Source organism: Coturnix japonica, chromosome 1 (genome assembly GCF_054131305.1).
Source record: "Coturnix japonica strain WE chromosome 1, WE-NBRP24, whole genome shotgun sequence".
Lineage (NCBI taxonomy): Eukaryota > Metazoa > Chordata > Aves > Galliformes > Phasianidae > Coturnix > Coturnix japonica.
Genome location: NC_140663.1, coordinates 157,720,854 through 157,748,378, shown reverse-complemented (window position 1 = coordinate 157,748,378; position 27,525 = coordinate 157,720,854). Strand labels below are relative to the sequence as shown.

The 27,525-nt window shown below is 33.6% G+C and overlaps 1 protein-coding gene across 20 annotated transcripts in view; it reads left to right on the top strand.

Annotated features, from left to right (window-relative positions):
* The window catches only part of NBEA (neurobeachin), a 460,574-nt gene that overhangs the window by 199,797 nt on the left and 233,252 nt on the right, over window positions 1–27,525 (top strand). For all 20 annotated transcript variants that reach the window (XM_085555249.1, XM_085555204.1, XM_085555247.1 and 17 more), the window contains 2 exons: window positions 9,529–9,590; window positions 21,402–21,466. In XM_085555249.1, coding sequence (XP_085411375.1) covers window positions 9,529–9,590; window positions 21,402–21,466 — 127 coding nt within the window. The remainder of the gene's footprint in view (window positions 1–9,528; window positions 9,591–21,401; window positions 21,467–27,525) is intronic.

Sequence of the window (27,525 nt, the reverse complement as noted above, 5' to 3'; positions counted from 1 at the left end):
TTCAAGATTCATTTTTGATAGAAAAAGGTGTTACTGTAGCAGAAACATTAATTAACCTTCAAGCTTTCTTCATCTAGATGTATACGAACTCCTTACAGAATCAGAATTATTTTTGCAAGGACTAAGAGAGCTAGAAGGGAATATCTCTGCTGTGTTCAGCGTAGTTTTATTTCAATGTTTTCTTCCCCAGAGAGGAGAAAAGGAAAAAAAAAAAATAGAAAAAAAAAAAAGGAAAAAAAAAAAGCGGATTTTCTATGTCTTATTGTCTTATATCATGTCTTATTTTTGTCTGTTGGTATGTTGAATTTTAGGATCAAATCCTATATGAATTGTGATGTTTGTCTTTGGAGAATTTCTTGCAATTGGAAACCCTCATGCTGAAAGAACTTGTCAGGCAATACAGACACTTCTGATGTGTCAAATTAAGATAGCAAAGTGATGTCAAAGCAGGTCTAGGGAGAGCCTATAACAATGTTACTGTCAAGTAAATAAAGGAAACTGAAACACAAGAAATGCAAGTTATTTCAAGACATCTGTAGCTGTGTATAGTTCTGTGTTTTGAGAGATGCTTTTTAAAATGATTACCATTTGTCAGAAAGGCTTCAGGATGGGAGAGCAATCAGATGTTTGCCAACCAAGGTCAGCAGAGTCCTTTGTGGAAACTGAGATTTTTTTCCTCCCATTATCAAATTATCAGGTAGCAATTACCATCTAAACAAATATATATATATATGTGTGTGTATGTATGTATATATATATTTCACTCAGCATTTTCCATTCCTTTTTTTTTCTCATTCCACCCACTGAAATAAAATATCCAGGGCAGTGGCTGTGGAAAAAATGTAGCCATAAGTTTAAGAGCAGTGAACAGTAATGTTGGATGGAAGGGGGAATCAGAGGACTTCCAGGATCATATTTACATTTGTATATTGGTCTCTCAGGTGCTTCCAAAAAGAATAATAATAAAAAATAATAGAAATCAGAATGGCCTTCATTGAGATTTGGTTGCTTTGATCTATTTCCTAAAAGAAGACTTTAAAGGAGGAAACATATTCATTTTCTAAATTAAATTATAGTATATGATAAGTATCATATTGTAAAACAAATCTGGTGCACTTAAATTTAACAAGGAATTGGCTTCCTATAATTAACATTTAAGTTGTATTGTTTTACGTTAAGAGAATAATGTGGTGTCATTTTGCTAATTGGAGCGATTTCTCAATTGGCAGATGATAGTTGATATTAATTTTGAAAGATTTTTAAAACTGATCAGGTATAGCATTTTGATAGCATTAGTTTGATTATCCCCTACATCAAAACAGATACTTGAAAAGTGATCCATCTTAAGAAATACTCACAAAAGTGTGTATTGATTAAATCTGAATGGACCATTGGCCCAGGAAAGAATTGCCACAGGCTCTTATAGAAAAAAATGGATCCATTTTGAAAATCTTCACTGAGATAGTAAACTGGATGGCAATGGCTTTTATTGTATAGATTAAATTCTCATCCATCAAATGAGGAGATCACTTATTTGTGCAATCCATTGACACTAATGGAAAATTGACAAAAATTCCACACATCAGTACAAGACTCTTCAGCGCAATGTGGTACCCGAAGGCTTTTGTCACTGTCATTACAGATCATAGTATAAGAGTACAAAAGTCTGCAATTCTAAAATGTAGCTCTTATATATGCAGTGTAATAAATCCCCTTTCTGTGGGTCTGCTCTCAAGAGCTCTGCCACTCTGTGATTCTGTTGGTATATTCTATAGTCCTCATTTAGATTCCTTTTAGTAACTGCCGTCAAGAAGAGGTATAGCTTTTCTTACTTTAAAAGTGTAATACTAGAATCACTTACATAGCATTATTAATATTTTAAAGTGTATACAAGTTTATTAAAATCTGTTTTATTTTGCAAATTTAACTAAAGGTAATGAAAAGATTGATTTGGAATTGAGCAGATTAAGTCTCTTGTTTAGATTGGCCTATTAGGGTTCATCTGATTGGGTATCTTAAGATACAAGTTCTAGAGGTTTATGTTACTATTTTAAAGATATTTTATTTGATAATTTGGATGATAATTCTTCTATATGTTGGGCTACTAAGTGTAATGAGTATCATGTGCTGTACTGTCTAGCATTATAATAATAACACCACAATCTCCAGCCGAACCTTAGGAAATATAATGGTTTTCATTGCCTAAAAATTTATTGGATCAAATGCACATTTATCATGTTTTCCTTTGTCATCTTTTGTTCCATAAAGATCTATCTACAAAAAGAATGGGCTGTAGTGTTAACGCAGCCATCCTTCTTTGTTCCCAGAGTTGATGTTAGTGTTATATTCTGCCAGTCAAGTCAAGGCTACTGAAGCTGAAGAGAACTGCTAAATCTATAAGCCTGACTTTGTTGTTTTAGGGAGTAGCATTTCCTTTCATCTAATAAAAGTGGAGCTGTAGTTATTATGCAACATGACTATGATTTCCATCTGCAGACTATAATTCGCTCTCACTAAATATTTGCAAACTTTTACTTTTCATAAATTAAGACTGTTAGTACAATTTAAATATCTACAAACTATGATATATATATATAAATATCATATATATATCTATAACACACACACATCTATATACACGCATACAAACACACACACACACATATATATATATACACATATATATGTATGTACACAAATAGTCATAGTTCTAAAACCAGTTTTGGGTGTAATCTTGCAGAACACTGTATTCTGTTTAATACACATTTTGCTTTTGGAGAAATAATTACCATCTTAAATTCTCACTCTTGTTCTTCGAGAAGAACAGTTCATCAAATACCATTCCTGATCCATAGTTACTTAATTATTTTTCTTGTTGCAAACTGGATGTCTCACTCTATTTGATATAGTTTTGATTCCTCTTTTTTTCCTAGGCAAGGGTTGCCTGTTTGCTGATAATTCTTTCACTTGGAAAAGGAAAACCTGTCATTTCAGTTCATATTTTAACATATTTCCAAACTTTTCACTTACCTTTATAATTTTCCACCGTACTTTTCACATCTTTGATGAACTTGCTAGCAACTTAGTCATTGATTAAAATGATGAATTTCAATCCAGATTTCTTTGAACTACAAGAAAAAGGAATACTGTAGATTTAAACTATCCAAGTAATTTTAACTAATGGTTAAAAAAAAAGAAAAAAAAAAAAAAAGAAAAAAAAGAAAGAAAAAGAAAATCCAAGCTAAGCTCATTTTTCTGATTCCAAGTTAAATTTAGTACAATATTTCAAGAAAACATTTACTATGATTCTTCTAGCAGAAGAAAAATCTTTCAATGATAAATTTAAAAGAAAACTTGCATTTCCAATGAAAATATCTCAATCACTTTTTCATTCTGTCATCAAAACTAAAACACGCTTTAGTTTCTGCCACCAGCATGAACTGCCATTAAACTTTTTGTACCATTGCTAACAAATTTTGAAATGAACATTAGTCTATCAAAAATTTGAACGCATATTTCATTTCTGGCAGTTACCTGTGGAAAATTCCTGTTTTGTCTTTTGGTAGATGAGGCATTGAGGACTGAAGCAGCAGATACAGTACGTTCTTACCAATAGCTATGATGAACAACTTGAAACACTACAAGTTTTTTTAAGTTACTTGAAAAATGCTAGCAGTAGGTAGTAGAGAAAATAGCTGACCTTATGGAAATATACGTTTTTTTTAAAAAAAAGAGTTCTAGTATTTTCTGAATATTTTAGGATTTTAGGACTTTGTGGTCCTATACATTTTTGTTACATTGAACAATTATGTATACAATAGGATGTCTTTATTTTGACATATAAAATAAGGCTCCTATGGTTTTGGTGGCATCATGTAAAAGCCAACTTTTCTCTATGACTAGGTCTAACAGCGTAAACTTTCTCAAGTTTTTCTTTATCTGTACCTGAGACTTTCCAGTTGAATTGAAACTGTAATTCATTAAAACATTTATGCTTTTTCTGCAATCTTAATTACAACTTTTTTTTTTTTTTTTTTTTTTTTTTTTCCCCAAGCTCAGCATCAGATATAACAACTCCTATCTTTTTGGTTTTCCTAATATTACAATTGGTTCCAGTTCCAATACAGGTTTAAGTTGACACAAAGCAAAAGCACTGAAAGAAAATGCTTGCAAACTTTGATAAAGACCAGATGAAATTGTGGTGGTATTCAGTTAGACTCATACACACATTGTATTAATAATAATGAAAAGAAGTTCAAAACCATGATCTTATTTCATAAAGATTTTTTTTTAAATGATTTTATCAGCCTACATTATATTTCTGCACAGTGGAAATTCACACTGACTGTTTCAGTATGGCGATATCGAGGTTTTGAACCCAAGATTTGATTAATGCCACAGGCATGACTAAAATAGTAATGTTGAAATTAATCTTTTTTAGACATTAATAAGTAATAGTTAAAAGAAATAATTAGCATATCTTTGGGGCATCGGAAGAACACTGAAAAAGAAGTCATGTAAACCAGAGCATTTCAAGATAATTGTCAGGCATACATCATTTATTCCAGATTAGCTAAGGTCATGCACTTGATGCTCCCAGTTTTTGAATCCATATATGTGGTCATTGTTGTCATCAAATGCTGAATTTTGGTGGCTATATTTAATGGACTGAGAATAGGCTATGAAGAAAAGCACTAAGAACAGCAAATATAAAGAGCACGTACTCCATTCAGTTAGACAGTGACCTTTTTAACCTTGCTGTATGCAGGAAATATCCACTTGTATTTTGGTAATTACATTAGCTTCCTTAATGGCATTTGATACAGCTGGTATAGGAAGAACTTATGTGCAGCTGAAGAATGCAGGCAATAGTTTTAGTTTGAATTGCAAATACTTCTTGTTGGAGCTAAGTGGTGGGGGAAGAGAACCAAAAATAGATTTCTATGCTTTCCTCGGTCAGAGAAGCCATTCATTTTTAAAGCTTTACGTCATTTTTTTGTTTCTCATTATATTAAAATTAATAAAATTTTGGACACTAAAAATCTCTGTGAAATCCCCAAAAGTATGATGAGGCAGAATAAGTGCTGTTGTTCCTGCATAAATTTGTTTTTATTCTGCTTCATGCTATACATTCTGATGTTGATTTTATGAAGATACCTCAATCACTTTCTTCCTTCTCATTTGTCTGTAAAATGTTCTTCCTCCTTTGCTTTTTGTCTATTAGAAAGGAACAGTCTGAGGAAGGAAATGATTTTAGCACCTATTCTCAGGTAGTGAGCACAAGTTGGGCTCCTATAACAGAGGATTACACTAATTAAAAAAAAAAAAAAAAGATTATGAAAACAAAATCATGCTAGTTCAATAGGTGAGATTCAATGCTTCCTCCTTAACTTAGTCGTACAACTTTTGATTATGTAGAATTTTTATAAACAAGAGGTTACATTGTCAGTTTTTCCCAAGTCATAAATGGATCTGTCCTCCGTTAGTCCTGACCTGTTTATATCATCCTGTACTGTTGACTGCACAGTGCCTTCAACAGGTGAAGATAGTGTTTTGTGTAACAGAAAATATTTATATATTTCACATCTTTCCCACTTAATCACAAACAGACAAAGATGGAAACAAACAAAAGATACACAAAAATAGAGGGCTTGGCAGCTAGAAAGGAGGAAATGGAGCATATAATGGAGGGCACACACTTTTCCCCATATGATTCAAGCTGATGGAGTCCCTGAAGTGTGAGTAGGAGGTTGATAAGCAAGAGACTTATAATGTGAAGCAGTGTCTCTGATCTGAGTGTTTTACATTTCCATGCTCTGTTTTACTTCAAGCCATGTACCCTATAAGAACTTAAATAAAAAGGTGAATCAAAGGTACTCATGCTTTTATTTTTTTCCTCCTACTCATCAAGATGCATGTGGCTCTCCATTTTCTATTAAGAATTGTCCTGTTTTTGCTTCTTTATAACTAGGGAGTTACACACTTTAATTCACAACTTCTGCTTTAGTCTGAGCTCTTGGTAAAGGGTATTCCTAGTACCATAAGCTTGTTTTATGGGTCTTTCCTAATTCCCAATCTGTTCTCACACACTAAAAGTAGTACCATTTCTGTGTTAGTTATTTGTTCAATTTTGATGTGTAAATCTGTTTCCTCAAAAATTAACACTTGTAATCAGAGGTGTCAATGGATATCATCAGTCGTTTATAACAGGCAGTTACAGAGCTGTTTATAATGAATAGGTGTGCTGATGTGCAAACTAGATGTCAGGTCTGCATCATCTCAGAATTTTACCAAAAATAGTTCATTTCTCCCTTCCAATACCAGAACATCCCAATCAAGCTCACAGTTTATTAGATCTGGTATACAAGAAGTTATCAGCTGATGTCTAGACAAATAGAAAAGCCATCAATTTTAGATCAGACGGTCATTTTATTCAGCCCTTAAAATCATCGAGGTTTTAAAAAGTGAGGCATAAAATATTAATATTCTTATGATTTTAAACTGAAAACTTTGCGCTAAAGTAATTATTATTGCCTTCAGAGTCCTGCTTTATTAAATATAAAGTATATAATTTGGACTAGATTATCATTGTTATCTGGATGATATATTTCAGTATCTTTCAGAGGAGACACAGGAAAGGGGACAGACTCTTTTGCAGGTGCTGTTGTAACAGAAAAAAGGGGAAATAGTTTCAAACATAAAGAGAATAGGGTTAGGCTGGATATAAGGAAGATTTATAAGATTTATCTTTTACAATGAGGGTGGTGAGGCAGTGGCACAGATTGTCGAGAGAGGTGGTGAATGACCCGCCCCTGGAGAGACATGAAGTCAGACTGGATGGGGCTTACAGTGTTTCTATAATTGCAAGTACTTATACTATGTTTGTAAAATTTTAGGCATGTATTCTGTCATTTTAGGTATTTGTGCAATGCTCCAAAGTTTTTTTATGTTGTTTGAAACTCAGGGTTTAAACATCACCAAATGTCTTTGGAAATTAAAAGCCTAAAATTTGATTAATAAAACTAGAAAGCATTCATTATCTTTGTCTTTCTGGAATTTCTGTAATCTATGCAATCGGATGATTTCATTTCATCAGATACATAGCATATAGTCTTTGTTACATCATATAGTTGGTTTGTTTTTCTTAATGTGTATATTAATTTATATTCTGAGGACATTTGTGCTTGTAATATGAAATCAAAAGTTAAAGATATATATAAATTTGCAAGTCTGTAACTTGAAAATTTGGTTCTGAGAGCTTTATTTTGTCCACATCTTGTTCTGATTCTGGAAAAAGATGAGTGAGTCACAGAAAATGAGCCTGTATGTTGATTGTTGATTTTTGTGTTTTTTTGTTGTTTTTTTTTTTTTTTGTGGGGGGGGGGGGGAAGGGGGCGGGTGGAGAAGGGGGGTTTTACATAATACGTAGGTTGCTCCAAAAACCATGGCTCCTATTTATTTACACGGAAACTACAACAGATGCAAGGTGCACAATAATGTTACATGATAGAACAGTCTCTCAGCTATAGAACACTGGTTTTCAATATAGTTACCTATACTGGCTATGGAACAAGGGGCCCAGAGAGGTGGTGAATGCCCTGCCTTTGGAGATATTCAAGGTCAGGCTGAACAGGTCTCTGAACAGTCTGATCTAGCTGTAGGTGTCCTTCTTAATTGCAGGGGACTTGACTTGATCACCTTTAAGTCTCCCTTCCAACTCAAATGATTCTGTGATTTTAATCAGCAATGAACCTGCTAGCCTGCATGATATGCTTGTAAAAATCTGCACCAGTGGAGGTGATCACAGTTACTGTTCCCACTGCTGACAAACCACCCACATCCTCAGTGTGCTCACATCCATTGTTTTACCCTCTAGAAACATTCACCGAGCATCAGTGAATGTCAATGGGTGATACTTCCTCCACATGGAGGAATTCAGTGACACACCTTTACTTCATACACCCTGCTGTGTCAGATGCCTTTCCCTCAGACTGCCCCAATGCTGCCATCTGTTGCACAGCAGCAAAATATAATGGAACATTGGTGGGAAGGTTCAGCCTCTACTGCCATACCACCAGCATCCACCTCTGATGTAGTGAGCTGGAATAATAAATTAGGAGGCATTACTTTCAGAGCCGCCCTCATATGAGATTAATTCACAATAAAACTTGCTCTCTGATCAAATATTTTATATATCTGCCTTGCTCCTACCTATATTATCTTAACTGTTGGGTTTGCTTTTCTGTTTGGATTTTCTTTGTTGGTTTTCAAACAGCAGAGGTAGCCTGCAGGTGATAAGTATGCCATTAATCTTTCTGATCCTCAAGCACTTGAGCATGAGAATAGCTGATCAATTACAGCAATTGTCTCTCTAAATGAGCTTTTCACATCTGCCTCTTATTTCATTAGTTAACTGTCTGCTCATATATCTGATAGAATGGAATCCTAGTGGTTTCTTACAGCGTGTTCTGTGTTACTGTACAATGAGGATGGGGTTGTTAGCAAAATGGGCACAAAAGGGTATTTATCCACTACCCACAATAAATATATGTGCTATTGTGTAGGAGTGCTTTTGTCTCTAATCGCTGTTTGTTGAAACCTACTTAAAGTACATCAGCTTCTTTTTCAGCTTCTTTAGTTGTAAGTCTTATTATTTGTGTATTCATCATTTTTATGGCACATAAAAAGCATTTTTGTGACCTAAGCCATGATATCAATGTATTGCATGTGTGAGTTTAGAAAACAGAAGCTATCAAAGTTAAAAGTAGAAGTGTAATTTCCTTCTCCTCCTTTTATAAAACATCTGTTAAGTACTTGGATATGATATCGTTTTCTCCAAAAGTTAATCAGCATCTCCAAAGCTGCCAAAGAAATACAATAATTCAAAACTGTGGTAACTTGGAACGTAACAATTATTTAAATTAAGTAAAAACTGTGAGCAGTGACTACACTGTATAATTCAAGGTTTTCAAGAAGCATGAACTACAGAGATTCAAAATTTGCTAGGAAATAGGTTTTATAAGAGTGCCTCTTTCATTACTACTCAAAGTTTCAAGTTCAGTTGACAGTTGAAAATTGACTTAATTTCTATGCAGAAACTTTATTCACTACTTATTAATATCTGATCAATTTATTCTTAAGCATTTACAGGATTTGATTTTCAAAGATTGTTTTCTTATGCTTATCACCTACTGAGTTGCTCTGGATGATATAAATAGATGGGAAGATATATTTTTCTTACTTTGCTAAATTGTAATCTGAGCTAAAAGACAAAAAGGTGTGATCAAAAAACTCTCTGTACTGATCTTGGTACAGCTTTTCTTCAAGGTGATTCCTTAAGAGTTCCTGAACGTTTAGGTATCTTTGAAACTGAAATTCTCCGAGAATTTGGCTTGACACACTTCTGTCATTGAATTTAAGTGATTAAAAAATACAGTACAGAAACGTCATGGATTTTCTGAAATGGTTTAGCTGTAGTTACTAAAAACTAGTGATCTTTTAAATTCACTTTTGACTATTTCTTTGCAGGTCTGGTTTGCATGAAGTCGAGTACTTCTGTAGTTGAACTTGTTATGCTGCTTTGTTCACAGGTAAGACATTCTCTGACTGTAATTTTAATGGTTCTCTAGCATAGTGCTGGACTACTTCCAACTCATGAAGTGTGCATTGCTCTTTGTTCCAATCTTCCATTTCCGTATAGAAAAATACAAATTAATCTCAAAGACTATGCAAATTATATTTGCATTTGTTTTTTTAGAACTGTATGTGTGTACGTTATTCACTTTTCCTCTGTGTGAACTCTCTCTCAATGCAGTTCTTATTTACAATATATGAAGATAATATTATTTTCATAATTGAAGTCTGATTTTGAACTAATAATTTCATTAAGCCATACTTTACAGTGACTTTATTATTTCTGGTACACGATATAAACTACTACATATTTTACACAGCTGTCATAGACACAAACCAAAGGAACATGGCTGAAGTATTCCTTAAGAAGTGACAAAAATAGAATATTTTTATTTTTAAAGATTCTGTAGCTTTTTTGGTTTGTTTATGGTTTTTTAGCATAACAGTAATTGGTTTCTCAGAAATCTGAATCAATCAACCTTTTGATTTTCGCTCACAGGTAAAATATTCAGAACTAAAATAATTTCATTGACTATTTGGATTTTTTACATCTCAATTTTAAATTTGTTTCTCCAGATTGGTAGTAGCTAACTTCCTGCATACAGCTTTATACATTATAGTGCCAATAATAAGCTATTCTCAAACTCCTTTTATATAATATAAGGCACATACAATGGTCTAAAAGATCCAAATAATCTAAAAGTTATTTCAGTTCTCTACAGACTTATTACTAGTTTATCATGTATCATGTCCCCCATAGATTTAAAATATCAGTGAAATGTATACTGGGTTAATATATTTGCCCACATTAACTCTTTACATTATTACCAAGGGAAAATATTTGATTGCAGTTTTCCTTGAGCATTCACAGCTACACTTGGATTACCTGCACCAAAGATGTACTGAAAAGAAATACTTTTTCAGGGGCAAATGAAATAAAGATCTACTTCTGACGCATCTATCAAAAAATAATTAACATTTACAACAATTTGGGGGGAAGCTGGGGGAGGGAGTTCCAACTTACCTGCTGTTGCCAGTCCGTAGCTTGCGTTTCTTGAAGCTGCTGTCATAAGGAAATCATTAGATCTTGTTTTCCTTTGTGGTTTTTTTTTTCTTTTTTCTTCTTCTTTTTTTTTTTTTTTTTTTATTTTATTATTATTATTATTATTATTTCCCCATCATTTTCTTTTTTCGCTGCTTAGCCAGATATTGGTTAGGGAAAAGTAAAAGAAACATACATCCCTAGCAGGAATCCTCAGTGGGGTTTGAACTTCAAACCCTCTCCAGCAGAGCACTTGAAAAATTTGTTACCTAATGGCTAAGTCCTGGGTTCCAGGAAAATTCCAAAAGATCCATTAAGGCTTTTTCAGCCTTATGTTCATGTCATGAAACCCTTTCTTATTTTTTTTTTTCTTTTTTTATTAATTTTTTTTTTTTCTTTTTAACATCTTTTGAATCCTTTACTTGAGGAAAGGAATAACTTACAGTCCTATCTTCCCTAGTCTTTGGCTTTACTGCAGTTCTCAGGAATAAAGTGGAATGAAGCATTAGGGTCTAGTGTCTTTGATGGCCTCATCATCTAATCATAGGTTTAACATTACTCATTTGCTGGCTCCAGGAATTCCTGCCATTAAGGGCCCTAGAGATGAAACTTTGCCTCAAATATTGATTGAAAGGAAGAGGGAGAAATTTAAGCTCTCTCTGCAGTGCATTTTCTTTAGACAACTCAGTCAAGCTATGTAGCAAATGGAGCTAAATCAATTTGTTGGTTTTGTGACTCTTATACCAGTTATTTATAATTTCAAAATATTTGACTATGTTAAAAATAAGCTTCATTTTATACCTAATACAATGCAAAGAGCCGAATAATTTTGAAATTCTAAACATTAATTGATTTTCTTCAGTGTTTGCTTGAGAGTGATTTTCCATCTATCCAATCACTTGGGGAAATAACATCTTTTAATTCTTATACCTCAGCTGATATCTTAGGGTTGTTTCCTTGACTTGTAAATAAGAACTATCTTGCATCCTGGTGCCTGTTTATATTTCAAGTTCTTCAGAAGCTAATGCTGTAACGTTGTTGGAGGAGTGATGTTTAATGTTTCTACAGGCATTGGTCAACATGGGGCTGTACTGGTGTAAAGGCTGACCAAAAAGCATTTCATCTGCACAAAATATTATATTTTATACTATAAGTGTACTAAACGATCTACAGTTCTGTTCATCTGCATGAAAATCTTTGGTGAACTTTTCTATTCGATTTTTTAAATCATTTATCAAAAGAAAAAACAAGGTAAATGCTTTGAAATAGTGACAGGACATAATACAGAACATTGCTAGAAGAAAATGGCAAATAAAATATATAACACAATCCAGCCCCTAGCTTACATCAGGAGGCTAGGAGATGCTATGAATGAAAAATAAAGTTAAATCATCTCTGTATAAAACAAAGAGCACAACCTGAGCTTTTATGTATATATTGATTAATATGAACTGGGAAGACTATGTAAAGTACTGCATTTATTTTTTTTAGTAATCCTAACATAACTAGGTCTTTTCTTCCTACCATGGGTAAATCCTTCAGATTTGAATTGAATGACATTCCACAGATTAGGTGAAGTTTGAAATGTGTCTTTCAAAAGATAGATGATGATGATGTCAAAAACCTTTGAAAATTACAATTTTGTTTGCACAGAACAGAGTAACTTTAGACACTGAAAAGGAAAGGGAAATACGAAGTTTGTTTTCCTTTCATTTGCTACAGCAAATTAGATGCTTTTATGCTCTTTATGTTGGAAATTCCATGTTAACGACTACAGATTAGCAAGGATGTCAGAGTTTTTTTCTTATCTGAGCTCCTGAATAAAATCAACATTGCCAGCGGCTCACGTCCAAGGTATGGTCTAAATTTACATGAAATATCACATTACAACTGTCTGAAGGTACATGTCATGGATAATTCAGTTCATATGGACAGCCTTTTAGACTCAGAGGGATATGCAATCAACTCTTTCCCCCCAAAGGAATTTGGAGTTTCTGTGCAAAGTACTTCTTAAGTTTTAAAGGAACTCCTTTAAGGATAGTGCATCATTTTGGGGCTTGGGAAAGAAGAAAATGTTCTTTTCTTTGTATTTTTAGAATATTTCTTTTATTACAATTTGCTTCCCTTCTTTCATTTATTTCCCAGGATCACCTACTTCATCAGATTAAAACATAGCTTACTTTGAAGGCTATATTTATTTCTTATATAAGCTAAAAACATTTACTTAAGTACTTGAAATATATATATTCCACATAATTGGAAATAAACACGTGATGATTTTCACCTATCATAAAAACAGGCACTTTCATTTTGATTTAGTCTATTTTAACATAAAATAGATGAAGATGTGTTAGGTTTGACAAGATCTGTGCTTGATTAGCTGTTCTTTGTTCCCTCAGCCTAGCTGAGTATGTCCCAGCTGTGTTACTGTTGAAGTTGTAGATTTCTTCAATGAACTACACATTAAAAAGCAAATAAACAACAAAAGACTTTGCAGTGTTCTTCCATCTTTAAAAAAAAAAATTGTTTATTTTATTATTTGTATTATTTATTCTTATCCCAAATAGCACAATAGTATCTAATTATTTCCAGATCTTTTGCAAGTGTTTCTCTTTTGGAGATGTATCTTCTGCAGAAAGTGAGTGATGCTGTTCCAAAGGATAGTCTCATCTCATCCCTCTTGTATTCTTCTATACCTTATCTAATAACAGGGGAAAGTTATTTTCTTAAACAGAATGTGCTCTTAGTATTTAAAGCACTGTGCTACTTCAACTTTATAAAAGCAGAACATTGTAACATGAATAGTTGCTCTAGGAAAAAAATGCTGTCACTTGAAGCTCTAGAATATATTCAGTCTGTCTGACCAATTCCTGGATTTAATATTTTTTCAACACAACATTCATTCTATTGATTTCTCCTCCCACCTTAATAAGAATTTGATCAAGATCATAATTCAGGAGCCTTCAAAGGAAATAGCAAAAGTAGAATAAGAATAATAATGCTTCTGAAACACAATGTTGAGGCAAAATATTGCTTGTAGATGCTATCCACTGTAAGTTGACTTTTACTAGAAAAACTCTTTGGGGGAGGGGAGAGAAAGAATATAATTAACTAAGAAAAGTTTTAATTAAAACCTGTTAGGAGATTTTCAAGTAAATGATAACACACAATACTTCTTACAATTATGCAGTATGCAGATTCTGTAAATAGTTTGCCTTTGTGAAAAAAATATCCAACTGAAATCTCTGAAAGAAAGCAAACCATATCAAGAGTATATCCATAACCTGGCAGGTCCAGAATATAATTAATGGATAAACTGGGCTTCAGCTAAGCTTTTCAAGCTTTATGTAACAGTGTGATCCACATTTGTGAGTTGTGTCTGTCCACATGGTTTAGTCTTTAACCTGTAAAGTCAGAAGCTGCTTGGGTTGAATCCAGTCTGTCTCTCCATATGACAGGCAGACCTCTCAGTACATACTTAATCAAAAAAGACCTTTGGAGGATCTTCTCCCATGCAGCACAGCCCATAAAACATTTTCCAGCAGTTTGATGCATGTTAAACATAGTGGCTGTATGCTTCTATGTACATTACAGCAAACACAGTGATAAAGTGACAGAATAGGTGGGGTGGGGTATGGAGGGAGAGGAATTACGGAAGAACTTCTTTACAGTGAGGGTGACGGAGCACTGGAACAGGCTGCCCAGGGAGGTGGTGGAGTCTCCTTCTCTGGAGATATTTAAGACCTGCCTGGACGCCTACCTGTGTGACGTGGTGTAGGGAGCCTGTTTTGGCAGGGGGGTTGGACTCAATGATCTCTAGAGGTCCCTTCCAACCCCTACAATTCTGTGATTCTGTGAATTAGAGCTTTAGCTCTTGCCATAACTGACAATGATGAAAAAAAAAATAAAATAAAAAAAAAGGGGGTGGGGTGGGGGGGGGCGGGGAAGAAAACTGATTTCTTTTATTGGTCAGAATGTGACGGAAATTCTCACTGTGTACATTTAGTAATAAGTTCAATTCTAATTAATATAAACAAGACCCTTCAACCAGGCACTGGAGAGATTTCAGTACCAAAAACCTTAGCAGATCTACATGTGCATCCTGCCTCATGGAATGGTATATATATTGGACTTCAGAGACTGGCAGCTTTCTGACACAGAAACCAAGCAGCAAAATCAATCCTTTCCTGATCGTGAGGGCAATCAGGATTAACTTTTGTTTAATAAGTGATAACTCTTTCCTGTATTTGCTATTTGTCTTCTGACACCCACATTGGTAGGAAAATTAATGAGAAGTTAAATAGTATTTGCTTCTCTGAAATCATAAGAACAATGAACCTGATGCTTAATCTACTTAACTATATGCAGTGCAACTTGAAATTAAGGCTGGTTATGCAAATTTCTATGGAGGTGTATTTGTTTTTCCTACTAACTGTGGGAAAAAAAGAAATAAAAAATAAATGGACTGTTTCATTTTTGGCCACGTTTACCCATTCATCCTGGTGGGTTATTCGCTGTCTGTAGTTTTACCAATGCAACTAGAAGGAGAACAACACTGCATATTATATCACTGCAAAAACCTGAGTTAAAATTTGTCATAGAAGGGAAGAATGTCTGTGCGCATCATACAGACAGACAGACAGAAATTCAGCTTGTTTTGACAATCTCTGTTCCAGTATATCTTGAAAAACAGAAAGAAAGAAAAAACAAAACAAAAAACAACAACAAAAAAAAACAAAAAACAAAAAAAAAACAGAAAAACTCAAAAAAATTGGAAAGTTTTGGATCTGTTACATTGCTTTTGTTCTGCATCTTCCTCTCTGCTTACGCTATTTTTGTACCAGTGACATTTGTAAGACTCTGTTGCTGAAACAACAGAAAAGTATACAGTTTTGTTTTCTGGTTTAGTAGGTTAAGCTGAGGTTCTCATCCAAAACCCACCAGAACTACTCAAAGTCAAGTTTTCAGGACTGCTAATCTGGGACCATGGAGAAGTAAGAAAACACTATCCATGTCTTCATGTCAAAAAGCTCTAAATTCAGATCTGTGCATCTAATGGAATCATACTCACTGGCTGCTCTTTCAGTATTCAGCTCAGTCTTCTGTCTGACCTTCTGCACACTACTGGAGGAACTGTATGTTCTCCATACCTAGCTCTATGTTCCTGTTTGCTCCCTTTCACCAATACACACAGTAGAATAGGTCATATCAGTTATAGACCAAAAAAAGTAGCTCTAAATGAAATATTAAGTTTTAATTTGTTGTAACTAGAATAGCCTTGAAAGCAACAACTAGCAAATGATTAGTTTTACTAATTATAATTTGTTTGATTAAGCATATGCTTAGATGTTTACAGGATTAATTCCAAGTACTTAGATTGCTCTGAAAGTAACATATCCTGTTTCTTTCCATGGAAGGCTATTGGAAAAAAAACAGAAATTTACAGAAAGCAAATGTAAATAAATAAATAAATAAATAAATAAATAATTGGCATTTGATGGGAGAGAAATCAAGGTAAAACAGAAGAAAAAAAAAAAGAAAAAGGCAGAGATTTTCACACATGGTACAAAGTATAGGAAGATTTATGAAAATAGCCAGTCATATAATTTCAAAATAACAGTTTTTAACTAACTTTTTATTTCAGGCTCACATCTAAGATCAATTAAAACACTTAGCTAAAGTTGGTACTTTCTGTCATTCTATAAAGGTCCAGTGAGAAAGAAAAATGATTTCCACTACGTCATTGTCCATTCTCAAATATGGCACAAGTTTAACACGTATTTATATTCGAGTGTTGATCTGTGGCTCTTCATAATCCAAAACATGGCCTATGTAAAATAGATTGATGAACACATTTAATGTAATTTCCAAAACCAGAAATGAACCCTTAAGTAATACAACAGAATCTTCACATCTTTGGTGCTACATGGAAAGTAAAAAACTTATTTATCATTTATATTTTGTTTTGATCCCGAAGTTAAATGATTTTTGTTTTTTGCTTAATGTTTCTCACTAGCTTCCTAGAATTCCGGAAGTATTTCAAAAGATGAGCATCTTGCACTGTCTTTGTAAGCTTAAGGAGTGTCAATTTTCCTTCATTAATTTGTGTCCATGTGTGAAATGTTTTCCAGCCCAACCTTGGTCTTCATGTCATGACCATCTGCTTCTGATAATCTAACTTTCAAAATGGAAACCATCAATGTAATCTTTCCATCTTCAAATCTTGAATCTTATTTACTTGACAACTCTATGAGGTGCCTCTACAGATCCCAGTACCCAGAAAGCTAACTCTTTGTTTTGCCTTCAGTAGCAAGCAAAATCTCTTCTTCAATATCTTATTTACATCTGAATGATCATGAATCTTTTGATAATTTCTCTAGCCCATCTTCATCAGAATATTTTTTTTTTGTAACAAAATATTTAAAAATACATTTATTACACACCAGTGAGATGCTGATCTGAACCTCTTCTGGATACGTGGTAAAACAGGCTGGATCAAAAAATTGTTCTATCTTCCTCTGACTATCAAGTTATCTACAATTTATATAGATAAGAGATTAGATAAGAGGAAAACAGCTAGAAAGTAAGAAAGCATCAGTTGGTGTTTCTTAAAAAGCTGAGAGAGGGCACAAGAACTTATTATAGGAGAATGTGATTACATATAAAGTTTCTTGGGTGTCTTTTTGTGTATAATGGAAGCAATCTAAGGAACAGTTTTCTGTACATCAGAAAGTCTTCTCTTTACTGAATTGTTCTGAAAACTTCAGATTCATAGAACCGTAGAATCACAGAATTGCTTATGTTGGAGGGGGCCTTAAAACTCACACAACACCAGCCCCTACCATGTGCTGGTTACCACCCACCAACTTAGACTGCCCAGGGCCCTATTGAGCCTGACCTTGAGTGCCTCCAGGGGGGAGCATCCACAGCCTCTCTGGGAAGCTGTACCAGTGCCTCATTGCCTCCAAGTAATGAATTTCCTCCTAACACCTATCCTAAATCTCCGCATTTTTCAGCTTAAACCCAGTCCTCCATGTCTTATCAGAATTGTTATCTATCTTTAATATCAGATACTGGACTGAGTTTCAGACAATTAGTCAAACATAGTGAAACAAATCCTTAATAATTTTTAAATGTCTTGAAGAATTGTCCAGTTATGAAATAAACTATAAAAAATATGGATGTATGTATTTTCTAACATATATATACATATGCTTTTTTTTTTTTTTTTTTTTTTTGTGTGTGTGTGTGTGTGTGTGGTAGAGATTTTTTTTCTCTATTCTTCTAAGGTACCAATGAAATGTTCCTCTGGGAATGTTTGACTTCATTTTCAAGATAAATTGAGCAATTACCACAGGTGATTTGAAGGGCAATGGGTCTGTGTGCTTCCAAGAAAAAAAGAAAGATTACTATACATTACTCCAAGTCATGAAAATTGTCAAGAAAATAAAAGGAAAGCAAGTCTTCTGAAAGCGAAGTCTAAAACTTTCTAACATTCTTTTCTGCATTTTTAAAGTCATATTCACATAAACTTTATTGTGAAAGTTCCATTTTCCTTTTTCTTTCTGAGATTTGGCCAGAAGCCTAGTGGATTCCAATATTCACAGATTTGTCTTCCAGAAGGATGTCAACAGTCATTCTGTATCTTCCTTATTGTGGGAAATAGTCATTTTTAAAAAGATGACCATCATAAAATCCTAAAATTGATCCCAATCTTACGTGAAAGAGTAGACTAAAAATACACATATATATTTTTAATAATCTATTAGTAGCATATATGTTAGTAAGGGAGAAGAATATGGGCAATAAAATTGCTAGATCTTAGTTCTTAGTTCTCATTTTCATTCCAAACTATAATAGATCAGTCCCCAATATCTTCAGCTCAGTTATTCCAGGAGTGGGAAGGACAGTGCTATGATCTTAAAACTATACAAGCTGCTCTAAACTTTATGAGGCTGTATCTGGGAATCAAACAGCTTTTATGCTCATACCTACTTTTAATAGGCATATTTTTTCCTACTATAAAGAAACATTTCAGTCTTGTAATGTTGCCTCTGAATATTTCTGCTTGGATAACATAAAGTGAGTTATTTGTGATTTTAGGAGGCATCATCAACATGGAGTTCAAACTCAAGGTAGATTACATTCATGCTGTGAATTGCAAACACATGTTTTTTAAACTTCCACTTCCATACTCTGATAGAAGGTAGCCCTGCTACAGCTTAGTGCAAAACTTTTCTCCAAACATATAAAAGTGCTCAGAAGTAAAAGAATCAGTATAACTAAATTGTCAAGAAGTAGCAATTAAAATTCATTAATTAAAATACTGAGATGTCAAGTGGGTTATTGTTATCTTAGACTAGGGCATTTAATAAATATTCAGTGTGGCAAAAAGACAAAAAAAACAAACAAACAAACAAAAAAAAAAAACAACACATGATTATTTAAGTGCATCGAGAAGTGAAATTCCAGAGAAGCTAAAAGTAAACTGTGTTATGTTTCACTGTCTAGAAGTTTGCATCTCTTCTTACCCTATGCATGGATATTTTTTCTAACTGTATTCATCCTGAACCTTCTGTCAGGAAATGCGTACTGGCACTTTCTGGATGCAGTGATGTTTTTAGGGTCAGGGAAGAGGGAAACATCGGTATCGAAGGAAGGGATTAGACCAAGCTCCTCCTGGTGGATAGAAGTTACCAATATCCTAATCATTTATTATGTTTTTGAGATCTTGAGTATATGTTTGCATAATATAAAATACTCAGAATGTAACCACAGTGAACAGTAATTTGTCTTATTGCATATGAAGATAATTACTGTATTTATTATTATTATTATTATTTTCATTTGACATTATTTAAGCATATAGTTTCAAATCTTTATTTTCATTCTTAAATTGCATGAAATGATCTGAAGAGGTGTTGCAACTTTAAATTTCTTAGCATTTCTAGACGTCTTAGTGGGTCTGTAGGAAAGAAACTGCAAAAAACAGGTTCTCCACTTAAAGGTAGAATTCAGATCCCAGGACTGTGAATTATGTTAAACTGTGCTTTAAATTGAGAGGAAATTGTAGTAATAATAACGATAATCCACAAATGTCCCTTATTTGTAGATTAAAGGAGTCTTAGAATATATGGCAGGATCAATAGGGAAGGAATGAATGAACCATAAATCCTGTATTTTATCATTCTGCAGTTTTATTTCTTCCATTAGTTTATTGTAGAAATGTGGGCAGGTTTCACACATTTTCAGCATGAATCCATGAGATTTTTCACCTGCGGAGACAGAGGGAGAAATTTATTTGTTACTATGTAGATTTCTGGTGACATTTTTTGTATCAACAGTCCTGTTAGCTGATTTACATGTCATGAATTATTTGAGACATTTACACTGAGCAGGAATATCTGACAAAAGACTTGCAAGAAAACCTTCCCCTTTTGCAAATACAGATAGACAGGATAAATAAATGTAAAAATATGGCACTAAGTGCTTGTGTTCAGGCATTAGGATCCTTTTTCAGTTGGCTTCTCGAAGTAACTTTGTTTTATACCAGGGAGACCAAATTTCTTTTTAAAAATATATTGCTATAATTGCTTTAGCCACTGCTTAAGGAAAATAACTAAACCAACATTGCTGAACAAAAGAATCATAACATTGATTTTCTAGATCCCATTATCGTGGCTTGAGTGCTTATAAACATGTTCCCCAATTACTTGTTCAGTAACAGGCTGAGTATGGTCACTGGATATTTTAACAGCTCACTTCTTACAGAACACATCATGACTATGAGAATGTTTGTTTATTATTTTTTGCTGTTTTGAAATGCTTGGCTTGGTAAGGTCTGTGAATTTTCCCAGTGTCACTACGAAGCACCCTGCTAATTAGTGGCTAGTTTTCACAAGCATTAATTGAGAACATTTCATAATTCAGACCAAAACTATTTCTCCTGCCCATTACATGAAGCAAGAACTGGGAATTCTGTCTGATCTTTTTAGTCCTGGGAAAAAAATAAGTGTCATGCAAAGTAGTTCTGTAACTCCAATTCTCTCTGTCCATTATTGTTTATAATAAGGCTCATTTAAAGTACCAAAATCAGTTGAGAACTTAGAAGTCAGAAAGTCTGTTTATAATGTACTGAGTATTTTGTCTTTAATGTAGCGGTATGTTAAGTAAAAAATATTATATTTTACTGTCAATGAAATGGCTTAAATCAGTTTCAACAATTCATATTGTTCATCAGTGTTAAAAATTTAAGACTTTCAAAATCTGATGCTGTTATTATGACATTATTATTCAATTGTAATGGGGAAAAAGACAAAGATCAAACTCATGGATGGATGGATGGCATACAGATTGTTCTCTGCCTCACAAGAAATGTACAAGATGTATCAGTGAAACAAACTGAAGAAACTAATGCTTCTGTGCTTTGTTGCATCTAATAGGCAAAACGTATGAATGGAAAAAAAAAGATTTGTGGGATATTTTTTTGTCTGTTTCTAAGTCAAGGAAACTAAACATTGTTTAAGGATAACACAGAAAAGATTAACAGCTACAGTATATTTGAAAATTGGAATAAATTTCATATTTTAAATATTCATATCATTTTTAAGAAGAGCGGTATTAGATTAAGAAGTCCAGCCAAAATTCATGTTCCTTATCAGGGTCAGCTTCAGAAATGTGATTTAAAGTACTTGGGTTTTGATCATGTTATATTTTATCTTCTTAGGAATGGCAAAATTCTATTCAGAAGAATGCAGGACTTGCATTTATTGAGCTCATCAATGAAGGAAGGTAATTAATTTTAAAGCTTTTGAAAAAGTAGCCATTTTGCATTTATTCCATTGGGTGATAATACTTCTTCACCATCTGTTCCAAAAACATTGTGAAAAGGCCATATTATTTAAGAGATCTATTATACAGGTACTTAATATTCTAAATATTTAATGTAGAAATGTACAAATTCTTAAATTTTTGTTTATTGGTAGAAGGAAGTAGAGACCCAATAAATTGTATAAATGTATGGATGTTTTTGAGAACTTAACCACCATTTTCCTGAGCAGCAAGGTTGTTTTATCGAGACAGTCCAGAGAGCCCAATCTGTAAACCCATCTGCTGCTCCATCTGTTTTAGAAGCACAGCATTTATTGTACATATGCACTTCTTTATCCTATCACTTCATGAGGATTTTATCTAGAATTTCTGGTCTGATTTTAGTTCTGTAAAACACGAGACATCGTGTTTGTAAGATCTGCCTTGCTTTTGCAAATTGTTAAGATACTTTATTACCAATCCTCAAGTACTTTTAATGCTATATATGTTTTTATTTTCTACATTTTGTAATGTTTGTCAGCACTTCCAGTCAGCCAGCTGGGCAACAGTGGGGACTCTATGGCCGAGCTGGTAGTGGAATGCCAAAGACAAGTGCAGCCACCTGTGTAATGTGTGTCACATCTATTGGCCAGTAAATTAAATCCATACAAGTATAGATGTTTTTATAAGAGCAGATGAAATATGTATCACAGTAGGCCCATTGAAGAGATTTTGTTGTTTTATGTGTTTGTCTTTCACAGATACTATGTCATTACCAGTAGTGAAATATCAAATCTTCTCTTTGTTATAGGATTTTTATTTTTATTTATCTATTTATTTTGTCTAGCTGACATTTCAGAGGTTAAGCCATACATTCATTTCAAAAATTAGAAAAAATACCCAGTCTTTGGGTGATGTAAATTATCTACAGAAACTGAAGTTACACTATAATCATAACTTTTTGAAATGTAGCCTTTTCACTGGAAGTGCTTTTTGCTAAAAATCTCCATGTCAGTTTACACCATAATGTGGCTCATCAGAGTGAGTTCGATACTGCACATTATTTACTAAATAGACATAGTGTTAGTCTGAATTATGATATTATGGTTTTGAATAGTAGTAGAGAATCTCATTTTTGTTTCTGAACCTGGCTAACGAGATATTACTGAATATTCACGCTTGATAAAGTGCTCGTTCAGAACAAATATCGCATCTGCCTATTTTTAGCAATTAAAGTATTCAGGTATCAGTGGATCATCTTCAAAATAAGGTAATATTTAAGATCTGTTACTTAAATGCAATCAAATGACTGTCTAATCAAACTGCCCGTAGACACATGTTTCTCCATATACTTTTGTCATAAACATGTCTTAGAACAAGTGTGTGCACATTGCTAGAATGCTCCTCTTTGCAATCAGCCCATCCGTTTTTAATTTATCCTTTTGGGGATAAAGATAACAGTCTTTTAACTGGAAATTGTTATAAATATTTATTCTACTTAATAGCTAAACTTGTGAATGCAATTCATCAATCATAGCTAGGGAATGCAATTGTGCAACTGTCAACAATTAACAAGACATAAACAGTTGATGAATGTGCAGCTGAATTAAAGTGCTCCCTAGGATAACCTGAAATTATAAACTGGATCATTTAAAAGAATCTAACAAAGGATCTTTATAATTAAAACAAAGCAGGGTTAATGGGATGTAAAATTGCATATAATCGCTGTGCAATAATGATTGAATTTTAAATTATTAAAAGCAAAATGAAGACTAAGAATATTTTTAAGGACTTTCTGGGTAAGGTTTTGAGAGACTTGAGTAATAAATCAACAGTTTTGAGCAAGCTTTTCATTTGAAAGCAGAAGGTAAGAATTGGGTATAATGTGGCGGGGTCATCATTTTAGAATCTTGAGTTAGATGTCTATCTGTTCAGATATGTGCGTGCTACAAGGTGATTTTCTGAGTACCTAACTTCTGTTTGTGTGTTAATTGTTTGAATGTCTTTCCATTCTTTGGCTTTATTATAAATGCTCTGAAACAAAACATTTAAAACTACCTGTAGAAAAACATAACTTTTTTGTTGTTGTTGTTTTTGTTTCACTTTAATAAGCTGTGTTTTCATTTTAAGTCTGGTGCTTCATTAGGTTTTATCTCTTTTTTCTGATTTTGTGCAGTGTTTTGCTATGAAGATCTGAATTATGCATTTTGGTAGCACTGAGAATCTAAAAAATCTAATAGAGCTTTGTCTTTTCATGTTTTCTAAACAAAACACCTCCAAGTTAAATTATCTTATTTATAAACTAAAGATACTAATCGTTTCCATTAGATAGTTATGATAAAAATTGGTTACAATAGAGATTACTATGTTTGTGATTACTAAATTGTACAAAAATAATCTGTTATAACACTTATGACTTTAACTGGAGCTATTTATGTAGCAGTAATATCTGACTATAGATTTAAGTTAATACTGTCAAGAAAAGAAAATAGATATACAAACACATTTAATTTTAGAGTATAGAATAACACCATTTGTAATATCTTTGAAACATTTAGAGCCATGATGCTTATGATCTTGCACTTTGAGCTTCTTTTTTATCAGTCTCATGCTATTAATATGAGATGTTGAGAGTATCGCACATGCCAAGAATTTCACTGATAGCAGCTTAATTAGTATTCTAGATTTACATTAGAGTATATACACAAGAAGGGATTTAAAATTATGAGCTGGATACATCTGCACTGTTGGGTGTAAAAGAGGACATGGAAAGAGTTTGTTTAACTAGGAATAATATGAATGGGAGATGACATCCCATGTTTAAGTGGGCTTATGATGGACAAGATCAAAAGAAATAGGGTGCAAGGTGACAAGAACAAGATAAAGTAGGAAAAAATACCTCAAGTAAATATGTGGACAATAGCATACAGCCTGAAAACAAGCAGGAGAAATTATATCTGTATTCAATTACAAAACTGCATCAGTGAAATTTACTGGATTTGGTGGGATAGCCTACTCTACATGGCAGAAATGCTGTGGTGGGCAGATGTGAGTTTCTCAGAGGGAGCATATCCTTCTATGTGAAGGATTGTCTCAAATTTATAGAGCTTTTCAGTGGGACACATACCAGTCTGATGAGTAACTTGCAGGAATGGACAAGCAGAGAAGACAGTAAAGGTGATCTCATAGGTGGTTTGAAGCAATTTCATACTATTCAGTGCAAAGGAACCAAAAAAACCTTTGAGAGATCTGAATCACAAACACTATTTTTCTCAGAGGTCTTTAGCCTTCCAGAGATCTTCAAGGGGTATAAAAATAAAAAGGTAGACTGCATGCAGTCAAGAAGATTTCTGGAGGATGTTGAATATAACTTCTTCATACAGACTGAATCAACTGAGGGTGACACAAAGTTAGATGTACTATTAATTTGCAAGCAAGAACTGGGTTTGGATGTGGTAATTAACATAAGTTTTACCCATAGTGACTGAAGTAGTGGAATTCAAGATACCAAGGAAAGTGAGGATGTTGAGCAAAATAAAAAATGAGTGCAGATTTTAATTTATTCTGGAAACTAATAGAGGGATCCCAAAGGAAGCAGATCTGGAGCCTGAATGTAGTTCCAGAAGGGTGACAAGCCTTTACGTACAGCATCATACATGTATAAAAACATGTAATCCTAGTACTCAAGCATAAGAGTATCTAGAGATGGAATTGTCTAGTCAGGGAATATATAATATAAATGGATGCAAAAGGAAGTTATACAGGGAGGAAAAGGTAGGAACTGGGCAGAAAGGAGGAATTTAGAATCATTTCTGGGGCTTGTAGGGAAAGATGTCAAGAAGGCCAAGACTCAACTGGAAATGAGATGTGGAGAAAGTATCAAAGATAACAAGAGCTTCTGTTGCTCCATTAGTAGGAAAAAAGGTCGAACAAGCAAAATGTAGCCTGTTACTGAACTGAGTGCATGATTTAGTGAGAGATAACACTGGGATATTTAATACTTTATTTGCCTCAGCTTTCACCAAACCTCTGTGTTTTTGGAAAGAGTTCAAGGTGGAGAACTACAGTCACAAAGCTCATGTATCATAATTAGAATACTGCAGTCTAGATGGGTGGACAACTACATATGCAGAAAACAAACAAACAAACAAAAAAAAACAGCTGTATGATTGGATTCCAAAGGTTGTGGCTTGCTGGTTGTACTTTATGTTGACGCCTTAGACAAGTGGAGGACCTCAGGGGTCTATCCTGTCTCAGAGATGGACATTACAGATCACTATCTGTTGTTCTTTTAGATTTAGATTACTCTTCTCAATCTACTTCAACTTCCTTGTCCTTTTATGTTACCATAACACTAATATGTTAATAGATGATTTCATTCTTTCATTTAAAATTATTTCTTTTATTTTATTTTTACAGAATACCCTCTTTTTAAATAGCAGTAGTCTGATAATAATACAAATTTGATGAAAGACAAGACTTTCATTTCCCAAATTTTTATCTCTGTACTGAAGTATGGTTTCTGCCTGTAGCAGTGAAAATACACACTTTTACACACTGATCAACCTGGACCTCCAAATATATTTAAAATTCACAGGCAGGCGTTTAGTTTTGAACACTGTTGCACTGAGATTTTTCACCGATTTCCTGGAAAGAGTGGCAGAATCTTTAAAAAGACTGGAAAGCTGTGTTTCTTTTAATCAGCATTTCACTAAATTAAATCTGGAATGGCTGGTCATGAAGACTTAAACTGGATTCTTTCTATCTTACCTAAAGTAGGATTGTTGTAAATTCAGAAAACTTTCTTGTGGACTACTTCTACTGCAATTGGGCAGTTCTCATATTTACCTTGTGGTAAATGAGCTCACAGTCATTATTCATTGTCTGCAACTCTTAAATGTTCAAGCCCAGTGTTAGAGGGTATATCTATGATGCCACTTGACATATTTGATTTACAGTGTGCAATTGTAAATGGATCTGTAAGAATGCCTTGAAGAACTCATTTAGTAGTTAGGTCCAAGCACACATGGAGAAAGGATGACGCTTATGTTTCTTTATAAATAATGGTCTTGATCACAGGTACCTTGAGGTTAGGAAAGGGTCCTGAATCATCTAGGAATGCATGATACATTTTATTTAGACATCATGGGTATAATGAAGCTGAAGGCTAATAGAAAGATGTGCATAGGACTCTAGTCTGAAATGCAAAATCCAATGTACCCCAATCCAGCCAGAAAGTAGAGTTGAGATAAAAAAATACATATATATGAAACTAAAATAAATATATATTTATATAAATTTATAAATACAATATACCTGTAATAATATATGTATATTAAAATATGTAGATATAAGAACAAATATGCTCAGTCTTTCTCTCTTTTACAAATTAATTCTGTTGTACGGTCCCTCTCATTATGCCTGTGTTTATACTCCAGATGAACTGTGAGATCAAGCTCCCTGTTAGATGTGCTTCTTTATAATCCCATATTCTCTACCGCAGCTGTTCTTGTTGTTTAGGAATGTTCTGTTTTTCAATTCTATCTGTATAAGAAAAATTAGATTAAATTGATTCTTTGTAGTCAACTCTAAGTGATACTGAGTCTTTTACAGTTTCTGTGGCATTTCTGAAATATTAATAGTCGCCAGCTGAAAAGTTTATCATGGTGCTAGGTTTGTGTTGCAGACCAGTAGCTGCTTTTGCATGTTATACTTTCAGAATTTTCTCTATTAAGTTCTTCATTACTGCCGTCTTGCAAGAAATCAGGCCTCTTTGCCAGACATTACCTTCCAAATTTTATGGGAATTTGCTTTCAAAGTACTTATAACAGTATCATATTTTGTAGAACTTGGAACTGTTAAAGTAAGGCCAATTTATAGGTACCAAGTTCAATGATAGGTTTCATTTCTTATGAATTCCATTAAAAGTAATAATTGTCAAAACAACTGTGTTTGGTGAAAAGCAGAATATTTTCAGGCTGCTTCTTGGAAAAAATCAAGCTGTGGGCATCTGATGAAAGTAAGTCAGAGAAACATCTGTT